Consider the following 26749-nt stretch of genomic DNA (forward strand, 5'->3'; position numbering starts at 1 on the left):
GCGGCCTGTACTCTCGTCAACAGGCTGAAGATTTTACCTGTGCAGTTTTAGGTTCTACAGTTTTACTTGAACGTATGGCCGGAAGTTCAGTGCGTTCTTCAGTTCCGCAAAAGTTTTCAAGGTGGATAGCCCAAGACCAGACGAAATGAGCGACATAAGAAGTGTTTCAAAACAATGTAGGTATTCTTAATTGAATTTTTAGACTTATACAAATCTTTGCCGGCATTATGGAAGGTGAAAGGTAGAGAATATTCCAACAGGAATAAGAAAAATGAAGCATACGCTTTAATGACTGAAAAATTAAAAGATGTAATATTTTATTTTTAATTGATTCTGAAATAGGAAATTCTTTAAAAGCATATAATTTTTTTACCGTTTTGTTATTTAATAAAGATTAACTATTATTTTTTCAATATTGGTATAGTACCATTGAAAAAAGTTGAGTGCAAATCGAAACGTCAAAGAGTAGTTAATTAAGAAATGTACATACAATGAATATAATAACGCTTCCATTAAAAAAACCTCTTCCGTGCTGCTCATCGTGTCGAGTTCTCGAAAGACTGAAGTTTGCGCAGTCCAGTTTTTACGTAGTCTTCGACAGCCGAAGTGTGACGTCACGACTGTCATATTATTATTTGTAAACAATGGTTGAAAAGCCAGGATTTGCCCATCAATCTCAAGCCTTTTTAATTCCTATATATTTTCTCTAGTGCTTTTTCTGCTTAAGTATTGTGTTTTTAAGATAATACCACCATCATTCGTCATAAATTTCTATGAAATATAGTTTTTTTTAGTGATATTCGCCAAGCAAACGTTAGGAACTTTTGTGAACCATTGTATTTTGTATAATAAAAATGGTAATGTGCTTTGCCCTAGATTGTAAACACTATAGTGAAAGAGGGATATGTAGATTCTTTATGTTTCCAAAGGATCTGGTTGAAAAGAAGAGGTAGATTTAATTACTAAGGTAAGAAAATATAGTGAAGAAAAAGAAATGAAAATTTACTCGGATTTGAGTACTGAAAGTTCCTCTGCTGTCCGTTTTTCCTAGACGAATGAAAGCGGAATGTGATCGTTTCCCTTTCGTTTTCTATATTCGTCGTCTGCTGTCTTATTAATTGAAAAAGTCGCAGATTAAGGATGTACCAGTAAGAACTTTCAACACGAAAAATCTCAGTTTTAAAATACTATTTACCATTTTAATTATTAAATTGGTGGATTCTGCATCTGAGATTCTTCAATTTGTTAGTAGATGTCGCTGTATCGCGTCTGATGGGAAATTTGAATTATTTTTCAGATTCCCTTTAAAATGATGGTAGAGCTGTTTTTCGGTCCAGAGGTAGGCACACTAACGAAAGCTACTGAGGACGCCTGAAATGGTAGAAACAGCCTGTCTAGCTGGTGTGCAACCCTCTGAATCGAAAACAAGCAAAACCATCATTTATTATTTTTATATTTATATTATCAGATTTAGCCATACGGCTCACACTCCCTCTAAGGGGAAAATTGACTCATCCCAGATACCTACGGTATCAAAAGGATTGAGCTCTGGTGGGACTCTTTCCGTGTTATCGAGCCCTAGGTGACTTGGTATGCAGGTGTATCTCCCAAAAATTTTCGTACACATCTGGCCGTTGCGAGTAGTACTGATTTCTGCATGGTCTTATAAAGATGTTCATTAAGACCCAGCTTTTTTATGCTTTCGAGGAGGGTCTTCGGAATGACTCCAGTAGTAGACATAATAATCGGTATCGTCTGGGTACTTTGCATTCTCCATTGTCTCCGTATTTGAATTTCCAGATCTCTGTACTTGGCGATCTTTTCAGTAAATTTAGTACGTAGATTATTGTTGTTAGGAATCGCCACATGAATAAGGGTTGTTTGTCTCGTTAATTTATTGACTAATACGAGATCTGGTCTATTATGCGCCACTGTTTGGTCTGTGAGCACAGTGCGGTCCCAGTATAGCTTGTAGTTGCCATCCTCAAGCATACTCTCAGGGACGTATTGATAATATGGGAGATGGTCGGTTTGGAGAAGTCCCAACTTGATAGCTATCTCCTGATGAAGGATTTTTCCCACTGCGTCATGCCGTTCCTTGTACTCAGTTGCAGCAAATGCCTGGAAGCCCCCTGTAAGATGTTGGATGGTTTCTTGGGCTTGACATCCATATCGGCATCTGTCGTCTTTGATGATATATTTCAGGTAATTTCTGGTTGGTATAACCTGATCCTGAATGGCCAGTAATGAACCCTCCGTTTCAGGGAACATCTTTCCTGATGTCAACCAGTAGTTCGACGCTATATTGTCGACATACTTGGCTGACCTCATTGGGATGTCGCCCGTGCAGAGGTTTACCCATCCAGGCGCGCACTTTTTCGTCCTTAGTAAGGTGGTTTATGCGAAGTTCTGCTTCCCTCAGTTTTATCGGTGTTGTGTCATCTACTGCGCAGATAGCGCGATGTAGAGTAGATGTTTCAGCCTGCATCTGAAAATAAGATCTTAAATTAGCAATTTGTTTGTCTAATTGCTCACCCATATCCATAAGTCCTCTTCCTCCTAAATTCCGTGGTAATGTCGTTCTTTCTACTGCACTCTTCGGATGGTGTTTTTGTGCCTTTGTGAGGTGCGTTCTTACTTTTCGCTGAAGATTTTCTATGTCCGTTTTTGTCCACTTAACAATGCCAAATGAATAGCTAAGCGCGGAACATGCGTAGGTGTTTAGTGCCTTAAACAAATTTCTACTATTAAGGTGTGAGCGAAGCAGCTGTTTTACCCTTCGTATAAACTCGGTAGTTATCTCTGTTTTCATTTGTTTATGGTCAATTCTCCGCGCTTGCTTTACTCCAAGATATTTATACATATCGTTTTCACCCATGGCCTCGATGTTCTGGCCATTTTGCATATCGAATCCTCCGGGCTGTACTTTTCCTCTGACTATATTTAAAATACGGCACTTGTCTAGTCCGAAGTGCATGCTAATATCAGTAGAAAAAGTTTCTACAGTTTTTAGCATCTCATCGAGTTGGTTTTCGAGTGGAAGCCATTAATTTCAAATCATCCATATACAATAAATGATTAAGCTTCGCCACCACATTGTTGTTATTTTTGATGCTAAAACCTGCGTCTGTGGAGTTCAATAGCTGAGATAATGGGTTCATAGCTAGACAGAACCACAGTGGACTCAACGAATCTCCTTGAAACAGGCCCCGGCTGATTGCGATATTTTCAGTTTCGACGTTATTTTCACCAGGTATTTTAAGGTGAATTCTAGTCTTCCACTCCGTAATTATATGCTCTAAAAAGGTCACTATATTATCATCGACTTTATATATTCTCAATATATCTATAAGCCATTCATGCGGCACTGAATCAAAGGCCTTCTTGTAATCAATGAAGGCAGTAAAAAGATTCCTCTTTTTGGAATATGCCTGGTTAGAAATGACTGAGTCGATGATGAGTTGTTCTTTGCAACCCATATTTATATTTATTATTATTATTATTAAAAAGAAATGAATTTATCGCCCGTGGGGGACGACCTCCAAATTATGCCACCATGAGAAGCACTGTTGACATGTCACATCCCCTCCATGTCAACTCTCCCAGCGGAATATCGCATTCACGATCCTATGTTCAGTAGATAGAGCTAATTAGCCCATTAATGTATCGGTATCCGCTGTGAGCTCGTTGGTAGAGGTGATATGTACTTAAAAGTTCGTGAGCGCCAGTAGTGACAAATCAATGAACTTTTGCTGGAAATTTGACATAAATGTCAAAGTGATTAATTTAAAACATTAATAGGAAAAAATATTAGTTGGCAAAAGCTGTGGCATATATTTTTACCTTAAACTTAAATATAATATTTATGTTTTAAATACTAAAATTTGGTTTTTTTACATTTATAATAGATATAATTAATCTATAAATCCACGCGCCATCTACACGATAATTGTGAAAGTATCGGAAGTAGGAAAGGAGGTAACTAATATTTAACATCAAAATGTTGAGCAAAATCTTTAAAAAATAATCATAATGAATCATAAATTTTGTACTTACTGATATTAACCGTCGATTACAATCTAATTACTTCTTTGCGTTTTAAATATTACACGATATGAATTAAATAATAATTTCCAGCGGAAGTTGCACTAGTAATCCGCTAGTTGGCGATACCAGCGAAGCTCACAACGAATACTTACTTTTCCGATTAATGTCAAAATCTCGAATTTCTATGGAGAGATTGATATCAAGGCAAATAAAAAAACAAATTGACCGTGAAATATTTATATTTATGAAAATATCCTACAAAACCTCAAAACTCATCTACAAATGATATTTTTTACATTAAATAATGTGTAGGATATTGAATATCTTCCAAAGAGTCCGGTTAAAAGCGTGAGAATATGCATATAAATGAAAAGAAACGTTAAGACCTACACATCAGATATTCAAAATCCGTTTTAAAATTAACACCTCACTATATTTACACCTTCCCATCCCTAACAACTCCCAAATACTTTTTCTAATCACGCCTGTAGTTTACATCATCTGCGATACCTCTCGACAAGTTACTTATTATGTACAGACCGTTTAGTTTTTGATTAGATATAAGACACTGAAGTAAGCGCTAAAATCCGCAACATTGCTGTATACTATAATTGTATCAGGTGTTTTGATTGTTAAAGATCCTCAAAATTTATCTACTCGTTCCGATAGTAACAGTATGTTATTAAAATCACTATCAATTTTTCTATTTTCTCGATTATTAGTTTTTATTGCATAGTATATAAATTATTGTATTCACTGAATACATAGTTATTAGTAAAAAAATAATCCTATTAATTAAATTAATGAATAATTCAAGCGAAAATGCAAATAACGATTGTCCAAGATTATTAAAAACTAAACGAAATAGCCATCTGTTTTGCTGGTGAAATTAATAATCCACGCCGTTAGCAACTAATACATCTGCTAATGTTTACGTCTCCTGAAGCGCTCAGTGTTGCCATTTATAGGATGTATATCTAATTTAAATCTAAACAGTCTGTATAATCGCTTTGTTACAGGAATGTTTAAAAAAGATAATGGGAGATATTATGTAACGGGTGTATTAACATAATGCTTCCAAAATAATAGCTAATATTTTTTGTAAAAGTGTATACGTCTACATTATTTGATAAAAGGCATTCAGTTATTTGTTGTCTATATATATTTATATATAAATATTATTTATATTAAAACAGAGCTTTGCTATTTCCACTCGAAATTACAAAATCGTTCAGTGTTTTTTTGTACTCGTTACTTTTCCACGATTTTATAAAAACGAACAAATTCGGTAGGCAATATAGCTCTTGTTTCGTTCCATGATAATTTTAATGATCAGTTTCAAAATGTTCGTTCGTCACTAGCGAACGCTTAACCTCGTTATCTGCTATACAGAATAAGTTAAATTAAAAACGGGATATACGCAGTTAATAGAGTAAATCGGAACTACATTTGAAATAGACGCCCAATATAAAAGTTCGACACAGACAAATCATAGCAACGTTAAGATCGGCATGTATAAAATATCGTTCAACTACCTGTCTCCTTTTACGAGCAAGGCGCGATATGCGACAGGTTATTTTCGGCTGGATTTATGGGATCGCTCGTAGGAGACAGGTAGTCGAACGATATTTTATACATGCCGATGTTAACGTTGCTATGATTTATCTGTGTCGAACTTTTATATTGGGCGACTATTTCAAATGTAGTTCCGATACACTGTATTAAAGGGGGGTATGGTTTGAAATCAACACATCAAGAACATTTTTGTGAATTTTTTCGAAGCTATGGTACAATTATTTTATTTTTAAATTAAATAAACACATAAAGTACAATTCAAAGAATATTTAGAAAAAAATTAAATCCAATATATTGAAAAGTAAGCCATTGGTGACAAATTTTGACAGGCAGCTTACAAAAAAAATGGATTTTGCGGTGGACATCAGAACTTGTCACTAGATCATACGACCAAAAAATTCAAAAAGATTCAATTAGCTTATATGAGTTTCGCGAGGTTACAACGTCGAGTTTTTTTTTTATTTTTAATGCTTTTTGAATTTTTGGTATCACTCAGAAATCAAAAGATGTAATTTTTGGTAAAAATATTGTGAAAATCAACAGATTTATTAGTGTTGAACAAAAAATAAGCAAAAAAAGAAAAATATCTCGACGTTGTTACCTCATGAAATGTCTTGAGAAAATCTGTGCAAAATATCAGGTAGATCGGCCGAGTAGTTTTTCAGTTAAAATGTCCACCGCATTTGAAAAAGCAGTTTTGAGAAAAATGCGTTTAAAGTTTTAACAGCTGCATCTTCATCTCCTTATTTGTCTGCCAAATCGTAAAGTGATGCACATTGGAATATGTTTTTTGAATCGAGGAGTACTCTACAAAAGAGAAGGCGAACAGTTGTTTAACGTTTCTCACTACGCTCAAGCGTGCTGGCGCGAAGTCGCAGCAAAGCGAGTCGAAGGTAGGGATATTCAACACGCTGTATCTCTGGTAATTTTACTCCGATTATTTTGAAATTTTCAGAGAGTATTCTTGAAAGTATGCCCTTTTATTTGAAATAATAAAAAACAATTAAATATTTCAAACCATACCCCTCCCTTAACTGCATATGTCCCGTTTTTATTTAGCTTATTGTGTATAAGACTCGTCTTGCTATATTTTCATCTGCTGATTATTGACTAAAGTAAAGTTAAATATTTCTAATTATCGAATTTTTAACTTTATATTAAAGTTCAATAACAATTTTCTTAAAAAACTTATTTTTTTGGGCTTATATGCTGTTATTTGGAATTATATCTTCTGACTGCGCCACTTATTCTCAAAAGCAATACAGACACAAGCATTTCTTGATTGAACCAGCTTCCTGAAACTGATTCAAAAATTTGAAATTGTATCGAATCTACCGAACATAATGTTTAACCGAAACAGTAGTTCGTAAGCTATCGATCACATAAAGTTATGTTTATACAGAGCTATGTTGCCTAACTACTTACATTTGAAGTTGGCGAACAAAAATTAAAACTGCTATGAAATAAAAAATATATCAATATATTATATTATGTACAAGATTACAGGAAAACTTCAAATGCAAAAATTCCTGTTTATACTTTTTTTATACTGTGTGTCCCACAATATTTTGGGATTGCTATAATCGTTTAAAAAAAATTCCCTTAAAACGTTATTCCATAAATTGTATTTGTCAGTGAAATAATCGTTTGTATTATCTGAGCACTTGCAAAATAAAATTTTTGATTGACTGTAAGGTCCAGCGCAACTGTTTTAAAACTTTTTTGCACCTGCAACTATTTTGCTATCTCGGCGACGTAAAAGTACGGGGATTCACTCACAAGGCGATCCGCCTGAAACTGGTTTCCAACTTCCAACAAGCAACCGGTTTTCTCCTGATTAATAGAGCTTTATTATGTCCTTAGAGGTTTTTTATTAAGGTGACCGAGGTTACCTTATAACCAAATCGACTGAAAATCGTATTATTAATAAATGTGCTTAATATTTTAGTACAACATTGAGAATTATGATCAATTATGAAAACAAAATTTCTTCCAAGATTATTTTAGATTTGTCTTTCAGAACCTGATCCCCCAAAATGGTAACTTAATGTGACAAGATGTGTTCAGAGGTAATGATTTTATATTGATTTTACGTTTTTTTTTGTAACTGGTAACGTTACAATGCCACTACCTAATGTATTTATCAATTACCCAAAAATTACTACATCAGTTACTAAATATATTTTTCCAGTAAGTAATCAGTTATTGTAATTTATACTAAACATTAACAGTGAACACAATGCTCTGGACATTTTTTGAAAATTCTGTAACTATGTCAAAATATAAAACTATCCAATGTTTAGAAAATTTCAATTTAAAGTTGTAATATAATAAAAAAAATAAAGTGTTTGGTTTCAGCATGTGGAACAATCCATTTTGTAACATTAAACAACTGCAAAGCAGATAATTCGTCAAAAACATCGGCAAATGGGTGTTCGTAATCAACCTATAATTTTAATCCCCATGAGTTCCAAATTGGGAACCGAGTTCCCATTAGTTCAAAATCCGGAGCAGAGTTCTCAAGAGTGCACAATTAGGAGCCAATTTCCCAAGATCTCAAAATTTGAAAACATCGTTCAACTGAAATTATTCACGTGTCGATTTATAGACGTGTTTTTATACATTACTTTTATGAACATACTACAGACAGGATATACGAGTAGGTATGTGAACAGAAAATTGGGAATTCCCATGAGTTCAAAATTGGAAGCTGTGTTCCCATTAATTCAAAATTCAACTCCAATTCGAGAACATCGTCGAATTGAAATTTATTCCCGTGTGATACAAGACGTGTTTTCATACCGGTCTTTTATGAACATACTACAGACAAAATATACGAGTATGGGAACAGACAATTGGGAATTCCCATGAGCTCAAAATTGGGAGCCGAATTCCCATTAACTAAAAATCGGGAGATGAATTCCCATAAGCTCAAAATTGTGTTCCTGTGTTCATAACACCTGAAACCATTTAGAAATACAGAAATTTCCAGAAATAAACTACTCCAATTGCGGCAACACGTACAGTTGAGGGTGATCAATTCACAATAAAAACAAACTGGCCAATCTACTACTTCTTTTTTATAAGAAAATGGACTAAGTAATAATTACCTTTACCAAATTTACAATTTATAATCAAAAGATTTCTTTGACAAATTTGGGATTACAAATCTTTGATTGGTAAATAAATACTCAGTGACCTAGCTTTTATAGTTTGTCTAGTTTATCATAAAGTGTTTTGTTGGATTATTTTGCAGACTAAGTGATCTCGTGAGCTCAAAATTCAACTCCAATTCGAAAACATTCCCATGAGTTCAAAATTGGGAGCCGAATTCCCATGAACTAAAAATCGGGAGCCGAATTCCCATTAACTAAAAATTGGGAGCCGAGTTCCCATGAACTAAAAATCGGGAGCTGAGTTCCTTGAGTAAATTGTGTTTCTTTGTTCAATGTTGAGGATGAGTTTATAACATTAAAAAGTTGTTTTATTTGATAAAATGTCTAAACTTTGGATATTTTTTATAAATCAGTCTTTTCGAATGTACAGCAAACATCACGGTGAACATTTTCAACTTGATTACGGTGCTATGTCTACGGAGTGTTGGTTAATGTTGCTAGTTACACCAACTTGAGCCTGCCATTGTTTTACTGGCTCGATTTTCTGAAGCAATGCTCGGTACTTTTCAGATAAAAAGCGTCACTATATTTGGTGTTTGCTGTATTTTATTAAATCTGGGCGCATTTCATCTGAATAGTTTCAAATTACAATGAGACATTCAGTATCGAAGGAAACTAAAAAAAACCAACTAAAAATGGAATGTACTTCATATTATTAATACATAAAAGAATGCCTACGTTAAAGGAATACATAAAAAACAAATAAATTACTTAAACTACTCTAGTAATGGTAATATGTTATGATGATAAAGAACAGTATCAAAAATTTATAAATGACTAATAGATCATTAAAAAAACAACAAAACAAAAAAATCTGTGAAGAAACAGGAAACTTTTACATACTCTTTTTATACACTCAGAAATTTCCTTTGGTTTTGAACTTCCTGGAATTTCACTGTAACATAAATGTCGCAATATGTTTTCCATTATTTTACTAATTACTTTAAATATTTTCTAAAAACGTGTTATTAACCCTTTTGCTACGCATGACATGCGCGTGTCACGGATCCGTGCCGTGACATGCGCGTGTCACGGATCCGTGTCGTGCATGCGCAATGTTAATATTCGCCCTGGCACGGATCCGTGACACGTGCACATTCTCACTTTTATTGCCAATAAGAACTGCCGCTTCTAGACATGCCTTATTTCAAAAGTTAGCAGTGAAAGGGTTAAGGAATATATAAACCTGGCGAATTGCTATGGAAAACATAACATTTACTTACAAAAACTGGGCTTTTTGCACTCCTCTCCAGGAAATTCAAGGTTTTATAAAATATTAAACTCTAATATTTTCTAAATTAAATACAAAAATGGAAAGTCCATAAATCTGTACAGACCAATGAAATGTTGAGGAGTGTATTCATAGTTGTTCGGAAAATTCTTTCCATTTTGAAAACAAAATCTCATACAGCAATAAATAGTAACGTAGAAGAAATACTTAGGTTCCAATATAAATAATAGCCTTGTCTTAGTTTATATCAATATTCATTTATTTCGACAAATAATCAACTAAAAAATCCAGTTTTTAAAAAAGATATTCAAAATTCATACACAGTGGTGAGTGCGCCAATAACCGGCAAAATAAGGCAAAAGACGGAAAACAATACGTTGTGAAATAAAAAGAGATGGAACTAGTAGAGGTGGGAAATTATCAATAGAAACCTATAAATTTACATTCTATTGATAGTTTCCCACCTTTAGACGTATCAGAGAAGTTTGACAACTGTCACTATCACAGGGGATTTTTTTTAATTAACGACCCTGCACGTAATCTTCCAGAACTGAGCAACGGAGCCTTCGAGCGCATAGTGTATCAATGGTCTAAGCTTACCTCTTAGTAATTCACTTCACTACGTATGGAACAGACGGAAGCACACCACCCGAAGCGCCAACGCAAAGGGAAAAGACCAAGAACCGAGAGTGTGACTTTCAGCGAAGCTGCTTCTTGTTACAGGAGGTGATTACAACCCTAAGACCTTGGGAAATTGCACATCTCTCAGGACTTTAAAGGGGGAAGACATATCCAAGCCCACACATATCTGGAGCATATAATCTCATTATATCTCATATTATTCTCAATGGAAAGATCGACGGAAAAAGAGGTATTGGTATGAGGAAATATTCATGGCTCCAAGACCTTCGTCAATGGACTGGCTCATCAGCAAATTAATTGTTACATACCGCCCAAGATAGAGAACGATATCAGCAAATTGTTATGGAAGCTACCCACGCCTAAAATTTGGGCACTGTACTCAAAGAAGCTGCACTAGTGCACTGTCTTCGTACAGGATGAGGATGGGAAACGTCTGGACTCCAAAGGGATCCTTAATAGATTAAGGATCAGTAACTATGGGCTCAAGACACATCTATGGAGAGTCTGGGGTAGCCAACTTTCAGGCACAAGGAGTTTTATGGGCATTCTCAATGGATTCTAAATTTTAAGAGCTCCAGAAACTCCAATAATGGTCACCCTTTTTCGGGGTGAGAAAGTTAACTTTCCGATCTAAGGAAGGGAAAATACACTGAAGGAAAAACCAATAGCAACTCACTCCAGTGAAACAGGGGAAACAAATCTCTGGAATGGTGGAGCAAGCAAAGACAGGAAAACAGTCAAAGCCATAGTAGATCTGCTAACAGAGCACTGTAAGCTAAACAGACAGTTGAAGCTGATGGGAAAATAGATTCTGTAACATAGAAGAATAAACAGCAAGCACATTTTATGTCAGGCTGGCAAAAAGGTCCGTCAAGAACCATCTCCAAAGGACTGGGCAAAGAAGACTTATGAAGGATAAGGCTCTACTTTAGGGTTTTAGCACCACTGATGATAAAAATGGTTTGTTAATATTTAAAAGACTTTAAGCTACACTAAGCTTAAATTATATTTTCATTAATAACATGAATTTGATATTCTCTGTACTTCCCAGCAGATACATTTTCTATCGCTAATCAAATAATTTGAACACATAAAAGAGAAAAATATAGAAATATGTATAGGTACTGTATTATAACATACTATAAATGAATATTGCTGTTGTCAATATATGGAATATTAATAAGATCTTGACTAATACAGATTTAAAGTAGATAAAGATCTTAATATGAAGAAATTGCTAGAAAAACATTTTCCCCGCCTTGAACAGTGAACAATTTTTCAGCGTATTTCTTCTAGTTATTTATTTTTAAGTATCTGAAACATCGATAATGAATTTTTCGAAAATGAAAACATACTTGCATTGTAACACTCACGAAAATAAAAGGAAAAGTTAAATAATGTAACTTACAATGTGTGTATAGATCCTATTCTTAAAATAAAAGTAAAAAATTATTATAGGTAATTACGTATTTGTCACTTCGCTTCAACATCCTCTCGTATTTTTTTGCTTGACGGCTGGATGGAATTGTCTTCATACGGCCGTTTGATAGTTTCACCAATACTGTTGGAGTCCTCTGTCGAGCCCAGAGAATCCTTGCTTAATTCTGAAAGAAACGAAAACATGAGAATCTATTATCACGTAACAATAATACGCTTTGTATTCCACGAATTGTGTACGAATAAAAAACCACCAGACAGACTTTTTCAAAATTTCGCAGGGACTGAAGCAGAGAGATGGGCTGCCCCAACATTTTTTAACCTGGCACTGGAGTATGTGGTTAGGCAAATGCAAACTGGACGAGGAAACCTACTGACCAACCGAACGGTTCAACTGGCCGCTTATGCCGATGATATTAATATTATCAGTAGAACATCAACAAGAGCACAGGAAACGTACGCAGAGTTAAAAACGCAAACAAAAAGGCTAGATCTGGAAATTAACACATAGACCGGTCTAGTTAGACTCAAAAATAGGAGTGAGGCTACAATAATTACCATCAAGCTGAAAATTGGCAGGATTGATCAAAATACCATCATAAATGAAATCTAAAAAGTCCTCATAAATCCGAACCGTGCTAAAAAATTTACGCGGGGTCAAAGGTCACCAAATATGGTTTTTAGCGATTTTCAGCGAAACGGTAAGGTTTATCGTAAAATTAGCTCTAACAAAAAATGTAGGCTAGATAATTATCTATAAAAAATATCTTACTAGTTTTTTTCCTAAGAGCCACTGTTTTTGAGATACAACGATTCAAAGAGTTAAAAGACTTCTAATCCTCATAATATATGTATTAGTACACCTATATACATCACTGAAGCTGTAATACAAGTGAACATAATATTCTATCGATCAACTTAACTTATATTACACATAATAATATAAGATTATAAATATGATAATGTTTCTACTATACAGCTTGCGGTCTACCGAGGGATGCAATGTTAAGCTGTATTATATTACAGTGCCAACAAAAAAATCTTTACAAAGTTAATGTAACGCGAAAATAATAAGAATTATTTGAATTGTACGGCTTAATCCCAACAAAAATAGTAAATTGATATGTACGGCGTCATTTTGGTCCCAGAGTTACTGTCGTATTTTATGACTATAATGATTTTACGAGAAATAATAAAGCTGCAGAACAACGTCGTAGAACTTCAGCAACATCTTCATCTTCTGATATTTTATTTGATCAATCTAACAGTATCTACCACTCAACAGAAATTTCTTGCAAATACTCGCAACAAATCTCGGTTCATTTCAATGCTGAAAGATAGGTTTATTGCTGAAAATATATCGGTAAAGCAAGCTAATAATGATGCTGACGTAATGATAATTGAAACAGCCATAGAGCAATTCAATTTAACAAATACAACTATTGTTGTAGGTGAAGATGTAGACTTGCTCGTATTACTCACTGGTAGAACTCCAATCGAAAAAACTATCTTTTTTTTAAAGCCTGGAAAAGCTCAACACCAATCGGAAATATATTCATCGAAAAGTTTATCTACCTTTGCAAAATGTCAAAATCATATACAGTGAAACTTGGATAATTCGAATCTCAGGGGACCGTTAAAAAAATTCGAATTATCCAAAAATTCGAATTAAAAATAAATCTACAAAACAAGGATTAGCTACAAAAACATCTGCAAATGATAAATATCAGTAGTTGATCAGCAAAAAAACAGTAGTTGATCATTTTTATTGCTTGGAGAAACTGGAGAGAACTATTGAACGATGCGCGACGCTTCTCTTAAGGCCCAACCAAACGGGCCACTCTGCAGCGCTACTCTGTGGATCCACAGAGTGGCTGACGATACGACAAGAGAAGCGTCGGTCCACCACCTAGGGACTAGGGACTGGCGATTTAAGAAGGCTCAATAAAAACTGGATGAGAGCGGCGCAAGATCGAAGGGGTTGGAAACAGGAGAAAGAGGTCTATGTTCAACAGTAAACTTTTGAGGCTGGAAGATAAGACCATCTTTCATCGACTTGCAACAACCGCAAGTGGGTATTTTATTAAAATAAATTTTGAAAGATGCAAGAGAGTATTATAAATTCTTCTTCTTTTCTGTTTTTTAATGGCTTCGCTACGAGGCGATTCGCCAGTACAATTTGTTGGCGACCGTGATGTAATCTGGTTCTAAACCATATCAGGGCCGCTTACGCTTACATTTGCAAATACATATATAATTTTTCTTCAAATAACCATTTAGCTAAAGCCGGGTCCATACCGACTTAATAAGAAATAACATTAATAAAGATAAATTCCAATAATTTTTCTACAATAGCTACAAAAAACAATACTAAGGTACTTCACTTTTACGAACTGTAACTAAAAATTAACTTTTTCTTAGGGATGTTTTAGATTATTTCAAATAAATTTAACATTCTACACAAAACGACATACACAAACGAAACAACGACGAACACTGGTATTATAAACTGAAAATTTACCTTCTGATCCAGAAACAACACTGTCATTGGTCTCTTCATTTTGGTCCAAAGATGGCGGGCTGTTATCTGTAAACGAGGTGGTAGTGGTGTCTTCATCTAGAATAGTCTTGCCGTTCAGCGGACCTTGGTTACTCTCATCAGATGTCGCAGGATCTATTGAGTCACCATTTTGATGAACTACTGGTTTTGGAATAGCGTTTCCATTTTCTAGAGGACTACCTGCGAAAATACCTGTAATAAAAGTTTTATATCAATGACGCCCTTGTTTAACAAAAACTGTTCATTTTTTTACTTATAGCCAGTTGTATAATTATTGTTAACGATATCCCACTACAAATTATTTTTATCATTCTTCTTCTTTTGGTGCCGTGCCTATTCGCTTCGAATATTGGCGATCATTCTGGCTTTAATTATTTTATTAACGGATGCTTTAAAATATTATACTAAATTTACAATCAAGATGCAGTAGAAATAAACAAACCAATACACGTTAAATGCTACTAGGAGCACTCCAGAATCATAATTTACAATGTATATACACTGTAAAACCCAAATCATGATTTCCAAAGTTTGTACATTGTAAATTATGATTCGGGAGTGCTCCTAATAGCATTTAACGTGTCTTGGTTTGCTTATTTCTACTGCAACTTGATTGTAAATTTAGTATAGTTGTTGTTGTGTAGACATGGACATTGACGGAGAGACAAAAAGCCAGAGTCAATGCTATGGAAATGTGGTTCCTGAGGAAAATAGCAAACAGAAAGAGGACAGACAAAATACGAAACGAAACAATTAGACAAAACCTAAAACTAGAACCAATCAATGAAAAAATAGTGGAGGGATAACTTAGATGGTTCGGGCACGTCTGTAAAATGTCGAACGAGAGGCTTACAAAACGAGTGTTCGAAACGATATTGCAGGGGAAAACAAAAGAGGAAGACCAAGAGTTATGTGGGTAGATCAAATCAGGAAAGAAGTCGAGAAGAAGGGATTGACATTGGAAAGTGCTAGAAACCTAACGCAAGATCGGAAGCATGGAGACAACAATGCCAAACAACTCCAGCAGCCTTACACCTAAAGGTACTAAAGACGCAAAGAGGCGAGACAGATGAATTCATTATAAATAAAGGAGTGAAACAAGGGGATGCCTTATGCAGGACACTGTTTAATCTAGCTTTAGAATATGTACTACGAAATATAAACAAAGGAAACCTAAGAACAAGAGGTGGACAAATAATCGCTTTCGCAGACGACATTGTTATTATTGCAAAAAATAGAAACATAATGAAAGAAATGCTAGAAGAAATAAAAGAGAAAGGGGAGACAATGGGACTCAGATTAAATGAAGAAAAGACAAAAATATTAAGACTAGGGAAAACAGCAATAAAAGGAAAAACCAAAATAGGAAATTCAGAGTTTGAAGATGTAGAACATTTCAAATACCTAGGAGTGACAATAAGCAAAACGGGTGAAAGAATACCAGAAATAAACGAAAAAATATTGGCAGCGAATAAAGCTTATTTTGAAAATAAAATACTACTTAAAAGCAAAATACTGTCTATTAAACCAAGATGAGAATGTATAACACCATAATTAGACCAATATTATTATACGCAGCAGAAACAATGACGATGACTAAAAAAGATGAAGAGAACTTAAGAATAGTGGAGAGAAAGATCATGAGAACCATACTGGGACCAATCAGAACAGAGCAAAATGAATACCGAAGCCGAACAAATGCAGAGATTAATAAGAAAGTACTAAAAGAAGATATCGTGACCAAAATAAAGCAATTCAGAGTTAGATGGTTAGGTCACATCTGGCGGGCAGGAGATGAAGCAGTGACATATGCTATGATAGAATGGAATCCAGGAGGAAGAAAGAAAAGAGGAAGACCAAGATCAAAGTGGTTGCAAGAAGTTGAAGAAGACTTAAAAAACGCAAGAGTCAGAGAATGGCGGAGAAAAACTAGAGACAGGAAAAAATGGAGAGAAATCGTTAAGAAGATAGCATAAGCAAAAGGGACTGATCAAAAGCTTTCGCGACTTAGCCCCATATCGGGGTGTACAGTCACTATATATATTTTATATATACTGCAACTTGATTGTAAATTTAGTATAGTTGTTGTTGTGTAGACATGGACATTGACGGAGAGACAGGAAGCCAGAGTCAATGCTATGTAAATGTGGTTCCTGAGGAAAATAGCAAACAGAAAGAGGACAGACAAAATACGAAACGAAACAATTAGACAAAACCTAAAACTAGAACCAATCAATGAAAAAATAGTGGAGGGACAACTTAGATGGTTCGGGCACGTGTGTAAAATGTCGAACGAGAGGCTTACAAAACGTGTTCGAAACGAGAGTGCAGGGAAAAACAAAAGAGGAAGACCAAGGGTTATGTGGGTAGATCAAATCAGGAAAGAAGTCGAGAAGAAGGGATTGACATTGGAAAGTGCTAGAAACCTAACGCAAGATCGGAAAGCATGGAGACTACAATGCCAAACTCAACTCCACCAGCCTTACACCTAAAGGTAGAAAGACTTAGGACTAAGTAAGTAAGTTGTGTAGAACCATTTCCTCAGGTTCTTTAACCATCATCATCAGCCCATAGTCGTCCACTGCTGAACATATGCCTCCTCGAAAAACTTCCTTTCAGATCTATCTTGCGCTGCTACAATCCTGTTGGTACAAATCCTCTTTATGTCGTCAGTCCATCTTGTGGGTGGTCTTTCCGGGTTTCGTCTATCCGCTCACAGTCTCCACTCACAAGATTTTCTTTGTCCACCTATCATCTTTCATTCTAGCGACGAGTTCTGCCCACTTCCATTTAATTTTGGCTATGTGTTTTATAATGTCTTCTACACCACTTCTGCGAATTTCTTCGTTTCTTACCCTATCTCTCAACGTTACGCCCAACAAACATCTTTCCGTTCTATGTTGCGTCACTTGTAGTTCTCGTGTAGATGTCCTTGTTAGAGTGTCTCTGCGAAATATGTAAGAACAGGCAGGACACATTGATTAAAGGCTCTTGCTAATTTTTACCAAATTCCAAGGTATATAAAGCTGTCAACAACTTCAATTTCGACGTCTTCTACCTTTAAAAGATGGTTTGTAAATAAATTGGTCTTTTGTAAATAAATTTTGTCTTTTGGTAGAGAAAATCAGTAAATCAGTGAGAAAATGTAGTGCCCGTTTTCGTGCAGGCAGTGAGAGCTTGGTTGATGAACCGATACCTGGCCAGGCAAACACGATTATCACGGGCCATCTCATCGACAAGGTGTACGACCTAGTGAGAAGTGATCGGCGTGTCACAATGCGAATGTTGGCGGTGAAGGTGGATGTCAGCGTTTGAACATTGTGGACAATTGACAATTGAAGGGGTAAAAACCAAAAGGGTCTAAGTGACATTTAAAAAAAATGAGTTAAGCGCGTATATCGAAAGTTAAAACTAAACATTATTTGCTGGCAAAATCATCCAATTGATTTTTAAACGTTCTGCTTAAACTTTCTTGTTAAGGGAAAAAATTAGGTTTACAGATGTTCTCTTTTCAGTAGTGGCAAAGTGATCCAAGCGCGCTTAGACCGTTATGCCGCTGATTATTGTCAGTTTTTGTTGATTTTTATCCACGTTGTTTTTGCTAGTTTAGTATAGTTTTCCAAAACTTCCAAAAAGTTTCAAGTATATTCCATGGAACAAAATGATTTTGTCGACTTTGATTACCTTCACAGGCTCATGTGTGATCCAAAAAAGGACATGGAAAAGCGACCAATAAAATGGCGAGAAATCGTGTGGTTTGAGTACAGACATGAAAACTTTTCATTCCTTGTGTTCCATACAACGATACATCCAAATAATTGCCTTGCTTTCCAATCTGAAAAGTGCTCATTACTTGACGTAGGTAAACCAGATTTATCTCGGGAAAATTTAAACCACTACCTGTATAGAGCCGTTTTGGAAATTCCATATGCTAAGTGGGAAAATCTTATTCAGCTGTTGCCTTTTATTCCCCCAGTTCATCATACTTTTTACCAAAATATGACCCATCAACCCAAAAAGAAAAAAAAGAATGTGTGTGTACTTTGTACGCACGTAAGAAGATATTCTTCTATTATATAGGTAATTTCAACGAAGTAAATATACTTAACAGGTTATTTGTATTTTATTTAAAAAGTAAACTAACTTTCTTATCTACCACTTTCAAAAATTTTTTGTTAAAACAACCAAAAATAAAAAAAAATATGAATCGCCCAGGATTCGAACCCGCGTCATTCCAATCACGGAGCTAACGCCCTACCAACTACACCAGCGAGGTCCTTCTAATTGACATGTAAGTTTCGGATATAATTACACAACACGGCGACAAATAGTGTAAAAATGTTATGTAGTGTAAAATAATTATTTTACTACAGAGAAACACAAATCCAAAAACACAAGAATTATAATAAATAATACATTTATTAAAAACACTAATATATTCTTTTAATGACTTATTTGCACGGATACAGATACATAAATACCTATCTTGAAAGATTAGCAAGGAACTACATACTGTCTGTGTGCGCAGGCGCGCAGATTTATGTACAATTTTACCCTAAATCAAATCGCGCCTAAAGAAGAATATCTTCAAAAATGCAACAGAAAGCCAACGACGACGGAAACTAAAATGGAGGAAAATGTCCAAGAAGAAAATAATGATCTTGACATTTACTCTGACTATGATAATTAATATTTTTTTATAATGTTTACTATTACAATAAAGTTTTCTTATTGGGAAATCATCGTTTTCTAAAAAAAATTAAAGAAAAAATAGAACCAAAGAGGTCTAAGTGACTTTTTTTTAAACAAACAAGCATGTAACAACATTATGTGAAACGTAATTAAACACTTAAATATATTATGCGTTATTTTCCTTAAAAACCCCATATGAAATATCTTCATAGATTTTACAATAAGCAATTAACTTTAACATTGAATATCTCCAAACGAACATAACGGCACTTAGATCCTTTTGGTTCTTACCCCTTCAATTGTGCACGACAGCACGACAGGTTGCGTTACCGGAAGTTGTGCGCGCAATGGTCGCTGACCAGCAAAAAGAACTACGAATGGGGCTGGCTCATCATCTGGGCAGGTCGCCCTGCGATTTTCATGTATTTGGTAACCTGAAAAAATATCTCAAAGGGAAGCGCTTCAACTCGGACGTCGAACTAAAGGACGGTATGAGGGACTGGGTCTCGTTACGGCCACAGGAATTCTGGGAATAAGGAATCCTTGGGATCGATGGGATCGTTGTGCTCAGACCAATGGTGAATAATCTGAATAAATACTTCATTTATACGCACAGTATCGTTTCGTACCTTTTCATTTGAACAACTTATGTAATCAACGAAGAAAATAGCTTGTTATACTTACTAGAGAGCAACTCTGGTTTGTGTTCGGAGACAACGTAGTGTGTCCAAAGAGCTAACTCGACCTTGTGTGGCGACCAACGTACAGCCTCTGACCTTTCTTCTGCGGCCTTGTTTAATCTCTCGGCGACGGATTTGATGTGGTTGGCGAATTTCAGGTACTCCTTGGTGGTGTAATCAATACCTTCGATGTCTGGTATGGCCATCAGACATTCATCTGCCATAAAGGGGGCGCTGTCTGGACAAGCAGCCGCCAGTAATGCTGTGGAAACAACAAAGGTGGTTTTTAATACTTCAGAAATATTATCACATGATGTCAAAGACTATGATTTATGTTTTTTAATTACATACATAATCGGTAAAATTTTACTTTGTAGCATATTCCTGTGTATAAAAAATTCTAAAAACCTTGTGTGCATTGTTATATTCCGATTCGATTGTTTAAAGCGAGGAAGAAGAAAAATAAGAAGAAACTTAGAATTCCTTCTACTCCGATACTTTTGGTATTATCTAATATGAAAAGGTAATATCACTATTCTTTGTTTTTAAACCAGGAGGAGTAAATTAAAGGCAGATTCACACCCAAGAAAGTCACTAGAAAAATCACTAAATACATCTTCTTTTTTTCTTGACCATGTCGGTCTTCGACGGTAATCCATAAATATTATTTTATAATAACACGTCGCTAAAGAGTTCTAAAAACAACTGATTTTTATGTAAAAGCAGATGTAAAAGCAGACTAAAAATCTAAAACTTAAAGGAATAACGCAGGAAACACAAAAAATCGCCAATATAATTTAATTAACCTATGAAATGCCAATAGTGTCAAAATTTCATAAATGTCAATAGTGTCAAAATTTCATAACAGTAGAGTAAACTTGCCTGAGGTTGGACCAGTTACAAACAAGCATTACGACGCGATAAATTTGAATTTCTTCTCCTGGTTTAAAAACAGAGCGTAACATACGACCAAAAATAGAAATTAATAATGAAATCTACAGAGAATTTAAAGATTTTAACTATTAAATCACGAAATATTTTGTTAGATGTTAGATTTAACATTTTCTTTGTTAATGATGTAGTACTTTGTTGGTACAAAAATAATAATGAAAATTTTAATGTTTCAATAAATGTTCTGAAAATAGTGCAGGTATTTCATTTCAAGCAGTTCTACAAATATAAATCATTGATGGAATTTCATTCCAGATGTAATTTTAAAATGGGCAATCCAATTTTCATATATAGTGAGGACGTTTAGGTTGAAATAAATTCATTTTCTCAAGAATGGGCGATTTTGGAGGTAAATCCCGAAAAAGGTCGATTTTTATTTTTGAAATATAATTTTTTGGCATACTGCACTTCAGAGAACACGGGCACCCCAAAAAATGGGTCATTTTAATGTCTCGTATCTCCTAAACCTGTTGTCCGATTTAAGTAATTTATTTAATAGGTATGTTATAGCCTTATCAGCAGTAATTGCACAAGAGCTCTAAAATTATTGAATTTTTCCTGTGTGTCACTTTGACAGTTTTAATTTCACGAGCCGAAGGCGAATGAAATTATGTCAAAGTGTCACGAGGGCAAAAATTCTATATTAATTTTAGAGATCGAGTGCAATTTGATGCGATTATTTCATGAATAAAACTGTTCAAAACCAAAATTTTATTGTAATTTATTTATGTATGTAAGCACAAATTAGTACGTACAACCAAACACACAATTGTTATAAATATTTTACGGGTGAAAGTCATCACTTTTATAATTTTTAAAACATTAAATTGTCATTAATGTCACTGAATGTATTTTTTCGTAGCAACGAAGGGTATCTGACGTAATATACTTGACGACGGGAAATTATCAAAAATTATCAGTCTAATTTAAATTTCTGTAGCTTTCTATTGGTCAGAATCTCCTATGAATGAAATAATCGCTGTAATACTATTTTTCCTAAACAGGTAAATTTTCATTGTATACCGGGTGTACGAATCAAACTGTTTTTTTTTTCTCAAAGTTCACAACACCCTGTGGAATATTCTAGCATTTATAAAATACTGAAATTAAAACTCAACTATAGCCTCAGGTTTTCTTAACAGTCTATTTTTTGATTCATTCGCTTATGTTAGATAATACAAAAGTTAGGTACTTTAATAACTAGCCATGTTCTTCATCAGTAACAACATAAGCGAATGAATCAAAAAACAGAATGTTAAGAAAACCTGAGGCTATAGTTGGATTTCAGTATTTTATAAATGCTAGAATATTTCACAGGGTATTGCGAACTTTGAGAAAAAAAACACAGTTTGATTTGTACACCCGGTATACAATGAAAATTTACCTGTTTAGCAACAATATTATCACAGCGATATTGATAAAGAATAAAGCTATACCTAACATATTAAAAAATTACTTAAATCGGACAACAGATTTAGGAGATACGAGACATAAAAACGACACATTTTTATATCATTTTATATCCTACTAGTGACGACTTCTCCGTGGGCATGAACACCCGGTATACAATGAAAATTTACCTGTTTAGCAACAATATTATCACAGCGATATTGATAAAGAATAAAGCTATACCTAACATATTAAAAAATTACTTAAATCGGACAACAGATTTAGGAGATACGAGACATAAAAACGACACATTTTTATATCATTTTATATCCTACTAGTGACGACTTCTCCGTGGGCATGATTACGTAATCGATGATTTATAAATGAGAATAGGGGTCGTGTTCTAACTCATTTGAAAGGTTATTCAATTCACTATTCAATAATATAAACATTAACGTAATTACTTATAGGAGGGTGGTCAAAAAAATTATTTTTGAATTAAATTAATTGACGCAAAAAGAAGTATGTATGTACGTAATTTATTTAGTTTAAAATACAGTAGAGCGTCGATAATCCGAACTAATTGGTACAGGGGTAGTTCGGATTATCAAATTGTTCGGATTATCGAACATATGTTCAAAATACATACAAAGCTCATAAACATAAACATAGTACATATTACATAATGTACATACGTTTTAGTTACAAAGAATAAAACACCTGCATAATAAACAAATATATTGTATGTATTTCTGCATAAACAAAACAAAGATCCGCGGTCATATTTTGCCAATATTGTCATATTCGGTGCCGCCCAAAATTCCGACAGCCAAAATCCCGACGGCCAAAACACCGACACTCCAGAATCCCGACACGCCAGAATCCCAACAGGCCAGAATCCCGACATGCAACAATCCTCGCATAAGTAAAAATTCCGACATTTGTTAATACTTTTAATACAAAATACTTTTGTTTAGTAACAAAAAATAAAAAGCAGATGGCCATAAACAAAAAACAAGAAATAAATGTAATTATATGTTAAAACGAAACTTATCAAACCTGTCGGGTTTCTGGCCTGTCGGGTTTCTGGCGTGTCGGGATTTTGGCCGTCGGTATTGTGGCTGTCGGGATTTTGGGGTAGACCCGTCATATTAAATCCAAAAATTCGGTCCGCGATCATATTTTTTAATTTTATAATTTTTTTGCGTTCGGATTAGCGAACGTTCGGATTACCAGTGTTCGGATTATCTATACTCTACTGTACATGTTATTGCTGTCAGAAAACAGAAAAAATGTTTATTTCACAAATAAACATTGCTTTTCGCTTAAATTCAACGTTCGGATTACCAGTGTTCGGATTATCTATACTCTACTGTACATGTTATTGCTGTCAGAAAACAGAAAAAATGTTTACTTCACAAATAAACATTGCTTTTCGCTTAAATTCAATGTTCAAACTGCTAAGAAGTATGTGGACGGCAGCTTTTACATTGAATTTAAGCGAAAAACAATATTTATTCGTCAAATAAACATTTTTTTGCTTTCTAACAGAAGTAAAATGCATTTTGAATTAAACAAATTACATACATTTTTCTTTTTGTCTCAATTATTTTAATTAAAAATAATTTTTTTTTGGACAGCCTGTATAAATAATTATGTTAATGTTTAAACTACTGAATAGAGAATTAAATAACCTTTCAAATGAGCTACGACACGACCCCTACTCTCATTTAAAATAATCGATTACATCATCACGGCCAGATTGATGACGTCACTAGTATGATATAATATGTATATGCCAAAAAATCGTAATTCAAAAACAAAAATCGACCTATTTCGTGATTTCTCTCCAAAATCGCCCATTCTCGAGAAAATGAATTTATTCCAACCTAAACGTCCTCACTGTATAAATAATTATTATGTATATTAGAAGTTCTAAAGCTTTGTGGCAAGGGTAGAAAATTAGATGATTTTTGCTCAGCTTCGTAGTTTAGTTAATATTATTGGTGTGACTACATGTTAATTTTTTGACGATTCAATATCAGGGCGAGGCCCAGATATAACAATGTAAGACCTCTACATTCATAGAATCGCAAATGATATTTGATTATAAGAAACCACAAACTACCACAATAATTTCAATAGGTATAAAAAGATATGATGGATTACTATATTCTGGCCAAGCACTGGAAAAGACATGAACATTTATCAAACGTAAAAATAACTATTTTAACGAATGTAGTAAAAAATTAATCACAGTTCATTACCAATTCTAATTTTCTGGGTAGGTTAGGATATACCTTGGACAATATAAACTGTGAAACAAAATCTGGTTTTGGTTAGATTTTAACTATGATATTAATAATGAACACAGAAATATTCAGAGGACAAGAGCCTAAAAAATGGAAGATGTTTAAATATGGAATACGCTTCTCCAATAAATTAACGCACCACGTTAAAAAAGGGTCATTTTTGATGTCTCGAATTTCCTAAACCTGTTGTCCGATTTAAGTGATTTTTTAATATGTTTTAGCCTTATTGTTTAACAATATCGCTGTAATAATATTGTTGCTAGACAGGTAAATTGTCATTGTATACCGGGTGTACCAGTCAAACTGATTTTTTCTCGAAAGTTCGCGCGACCCTCTGGAATATTCTAGCATTTATAAAATACTGAAATTAAAACTCAACTACAGCCTCATAGTAGAGGATCCGATATAAGGTCGATTTGCACCGATCTGTTTAATGGATAAAAATTATTGGATTTGTAATTTAGAATGTTAACAATTACAAAAAACAAGGGTTGCCCATCTAATCTTGATCTAACTATATTTAATTAATAATTAAAAAATGACATTTTTTTATGAATTAAAAAAAATTTCGACCGGGCAGATATTATTTCAGATTTTTTGGATCAATCTAAACAAAAAAGGTCTTTTGTAATTTTTCTTGTTGATCGTTTTCGAGTTATAAACAATTTAAAACTGAAAAAAAGAACGAAAGATGACAATTTTCAAGGCTCAAAATCAAAAACACAAGTAAAAAATATGATTTTTGTAATCATCGAGAACATAAATTCAAGTTCAAATCTTTTTCTATCAGGTCCCGATAATAATTTTAGCCGTGTTCTATTCTAAAACATATTTTTTTAATTAAACAAACTGGAACATGAAGTAAAAACCACTTCTATGTAAAAGGTATATTTACTAAAAATTTTTAGAATCCCAATGGATTCAATAAAATGAGTTCATCAGAACGTTTTCAAACCTATCGGTCCATCATCAGTGAATCTAAAATCAAATAAGTAATCCCACTATTAAAATTGAAAAGATGGTTGAAATTGTGAAAGTTAAAAAATGTGGTTATGATTACTTACTTGAATACTTGCAAAATAGCCCCAGAACCAAACAATGGTTGTGATTATAAATAAATCTACATTATGTTAAAATAAATTTAAAATGGCTAAACGCCGATGTTCAGGGATTAAACCTCTGGGAACATGGTGAAACTCTACCCGAGGACCCAATCAACCATCTTCGGTCAGCGATGACTACTAAGTGTCAAAGCTGTGTAAGGAAATGCTTGATGTGACATTGACAGTTGAGGAAGAAGGTAGTCGATTTTCAAGGAAATTTAAAAACAAAGTAATGATCCAAGACGACGATATGGTAAAGATTTTAATATCTGAAAATGTCTGTTTATTAAATCTATTGTTTTTTAAAATTAAAAGAAAATGTGTTTTACAAAATAAAAATTATTTTAACTGTAGGTAACTACAAATTGATTGTATCAAATAAAATTAACCTGATCAAAAAATTCAATATGATAAAGTGAGCTGATTAGTAGTAATGACAGAAATAAAAATAAGTAGGTGGTGATATAGAAGAAGTTTTAAATTTTGAAAAGGAATATTATTATATCAAGAAATTTATATGTCCACAGTATGTGTATTGATGGTTGTATAGGTAGAAGGGAAATTTTTTTTATTTGGATGTAGGTGAAAAAAAAATTTCCCTTCTACCTATACAACCATCAATACACATACTGTGGACATATAAATTTCTTGATATAATAATATCCCTTTTCAAAATTTAAAACTTCTTCTATATCACCACTTATTTATTTTTATTTCTGTCATTACTACTAATCAGCTCACTTTATCATATTGAATTTTTTGATCAGGTTAATTTTATTTGATACAGTCAATTTGTAGTTACCTACAGTTAAAATAATTTTTATTTTGTAAAACACATTTTCTTTTAATTTTAAAAAACAATAGATTTAATTAACAGACATTTTCAGATATTAAAATCTTTACCATATCGTCGTCTTGGATCATTACTTTGTTTTTAAATTTCCTTGAAAATCG

The 26749-nt window shown here is 33.9% G+C and overlaps 1 protein-coding gene across 2 annotated transcripts in view; it reads right to left on the bottom strand.

The window, feature by feature from the left end:
* Positions 1-4268: 4268 nt before the first annotated feature.
* The window catches only part of LOC114331761 (uncharacterized), a 193926-nt gene continuing 171445 nt past the window's right edge, over positions 4269-26749 (bottom strand). For both annotated transcript variants that reach the window (XM_028281399.2, XM_050659709.1), the window contains 3 exons: positions 20045-20302; positions 14630-14860; positions 4269-12275 (listed from right to left, as the gene is read on the bottom strand). In XM_028281399.2, coding sequence (XP_028137200.1) covers positions 12145-12275; positions 14630-14860; positions 20045-20302 — 620 coding nt within the window. In that variant the 3' untranslated portion in view covers positions 4269-12144. The remainder of the gene's footprint in view (positions 12276-14629; positions 14861-20044; positions 20303-26749) is intronic.

Source organism: Diabrotica virgifera, chromosome 8 (genome assembly GCF_917563875.1).
Source record: "Diabrotica virgifera virgifera chromosome 8, PGI_DIABVI_V3a".
NCBI classification, from domain to species: domain Eukaryota; kingdom Metazoa; phylum Arthropoda; class Insecta; order Coleoptera; family Chrysomelidae; genus Diabrotica; species Diabrotica virgifera.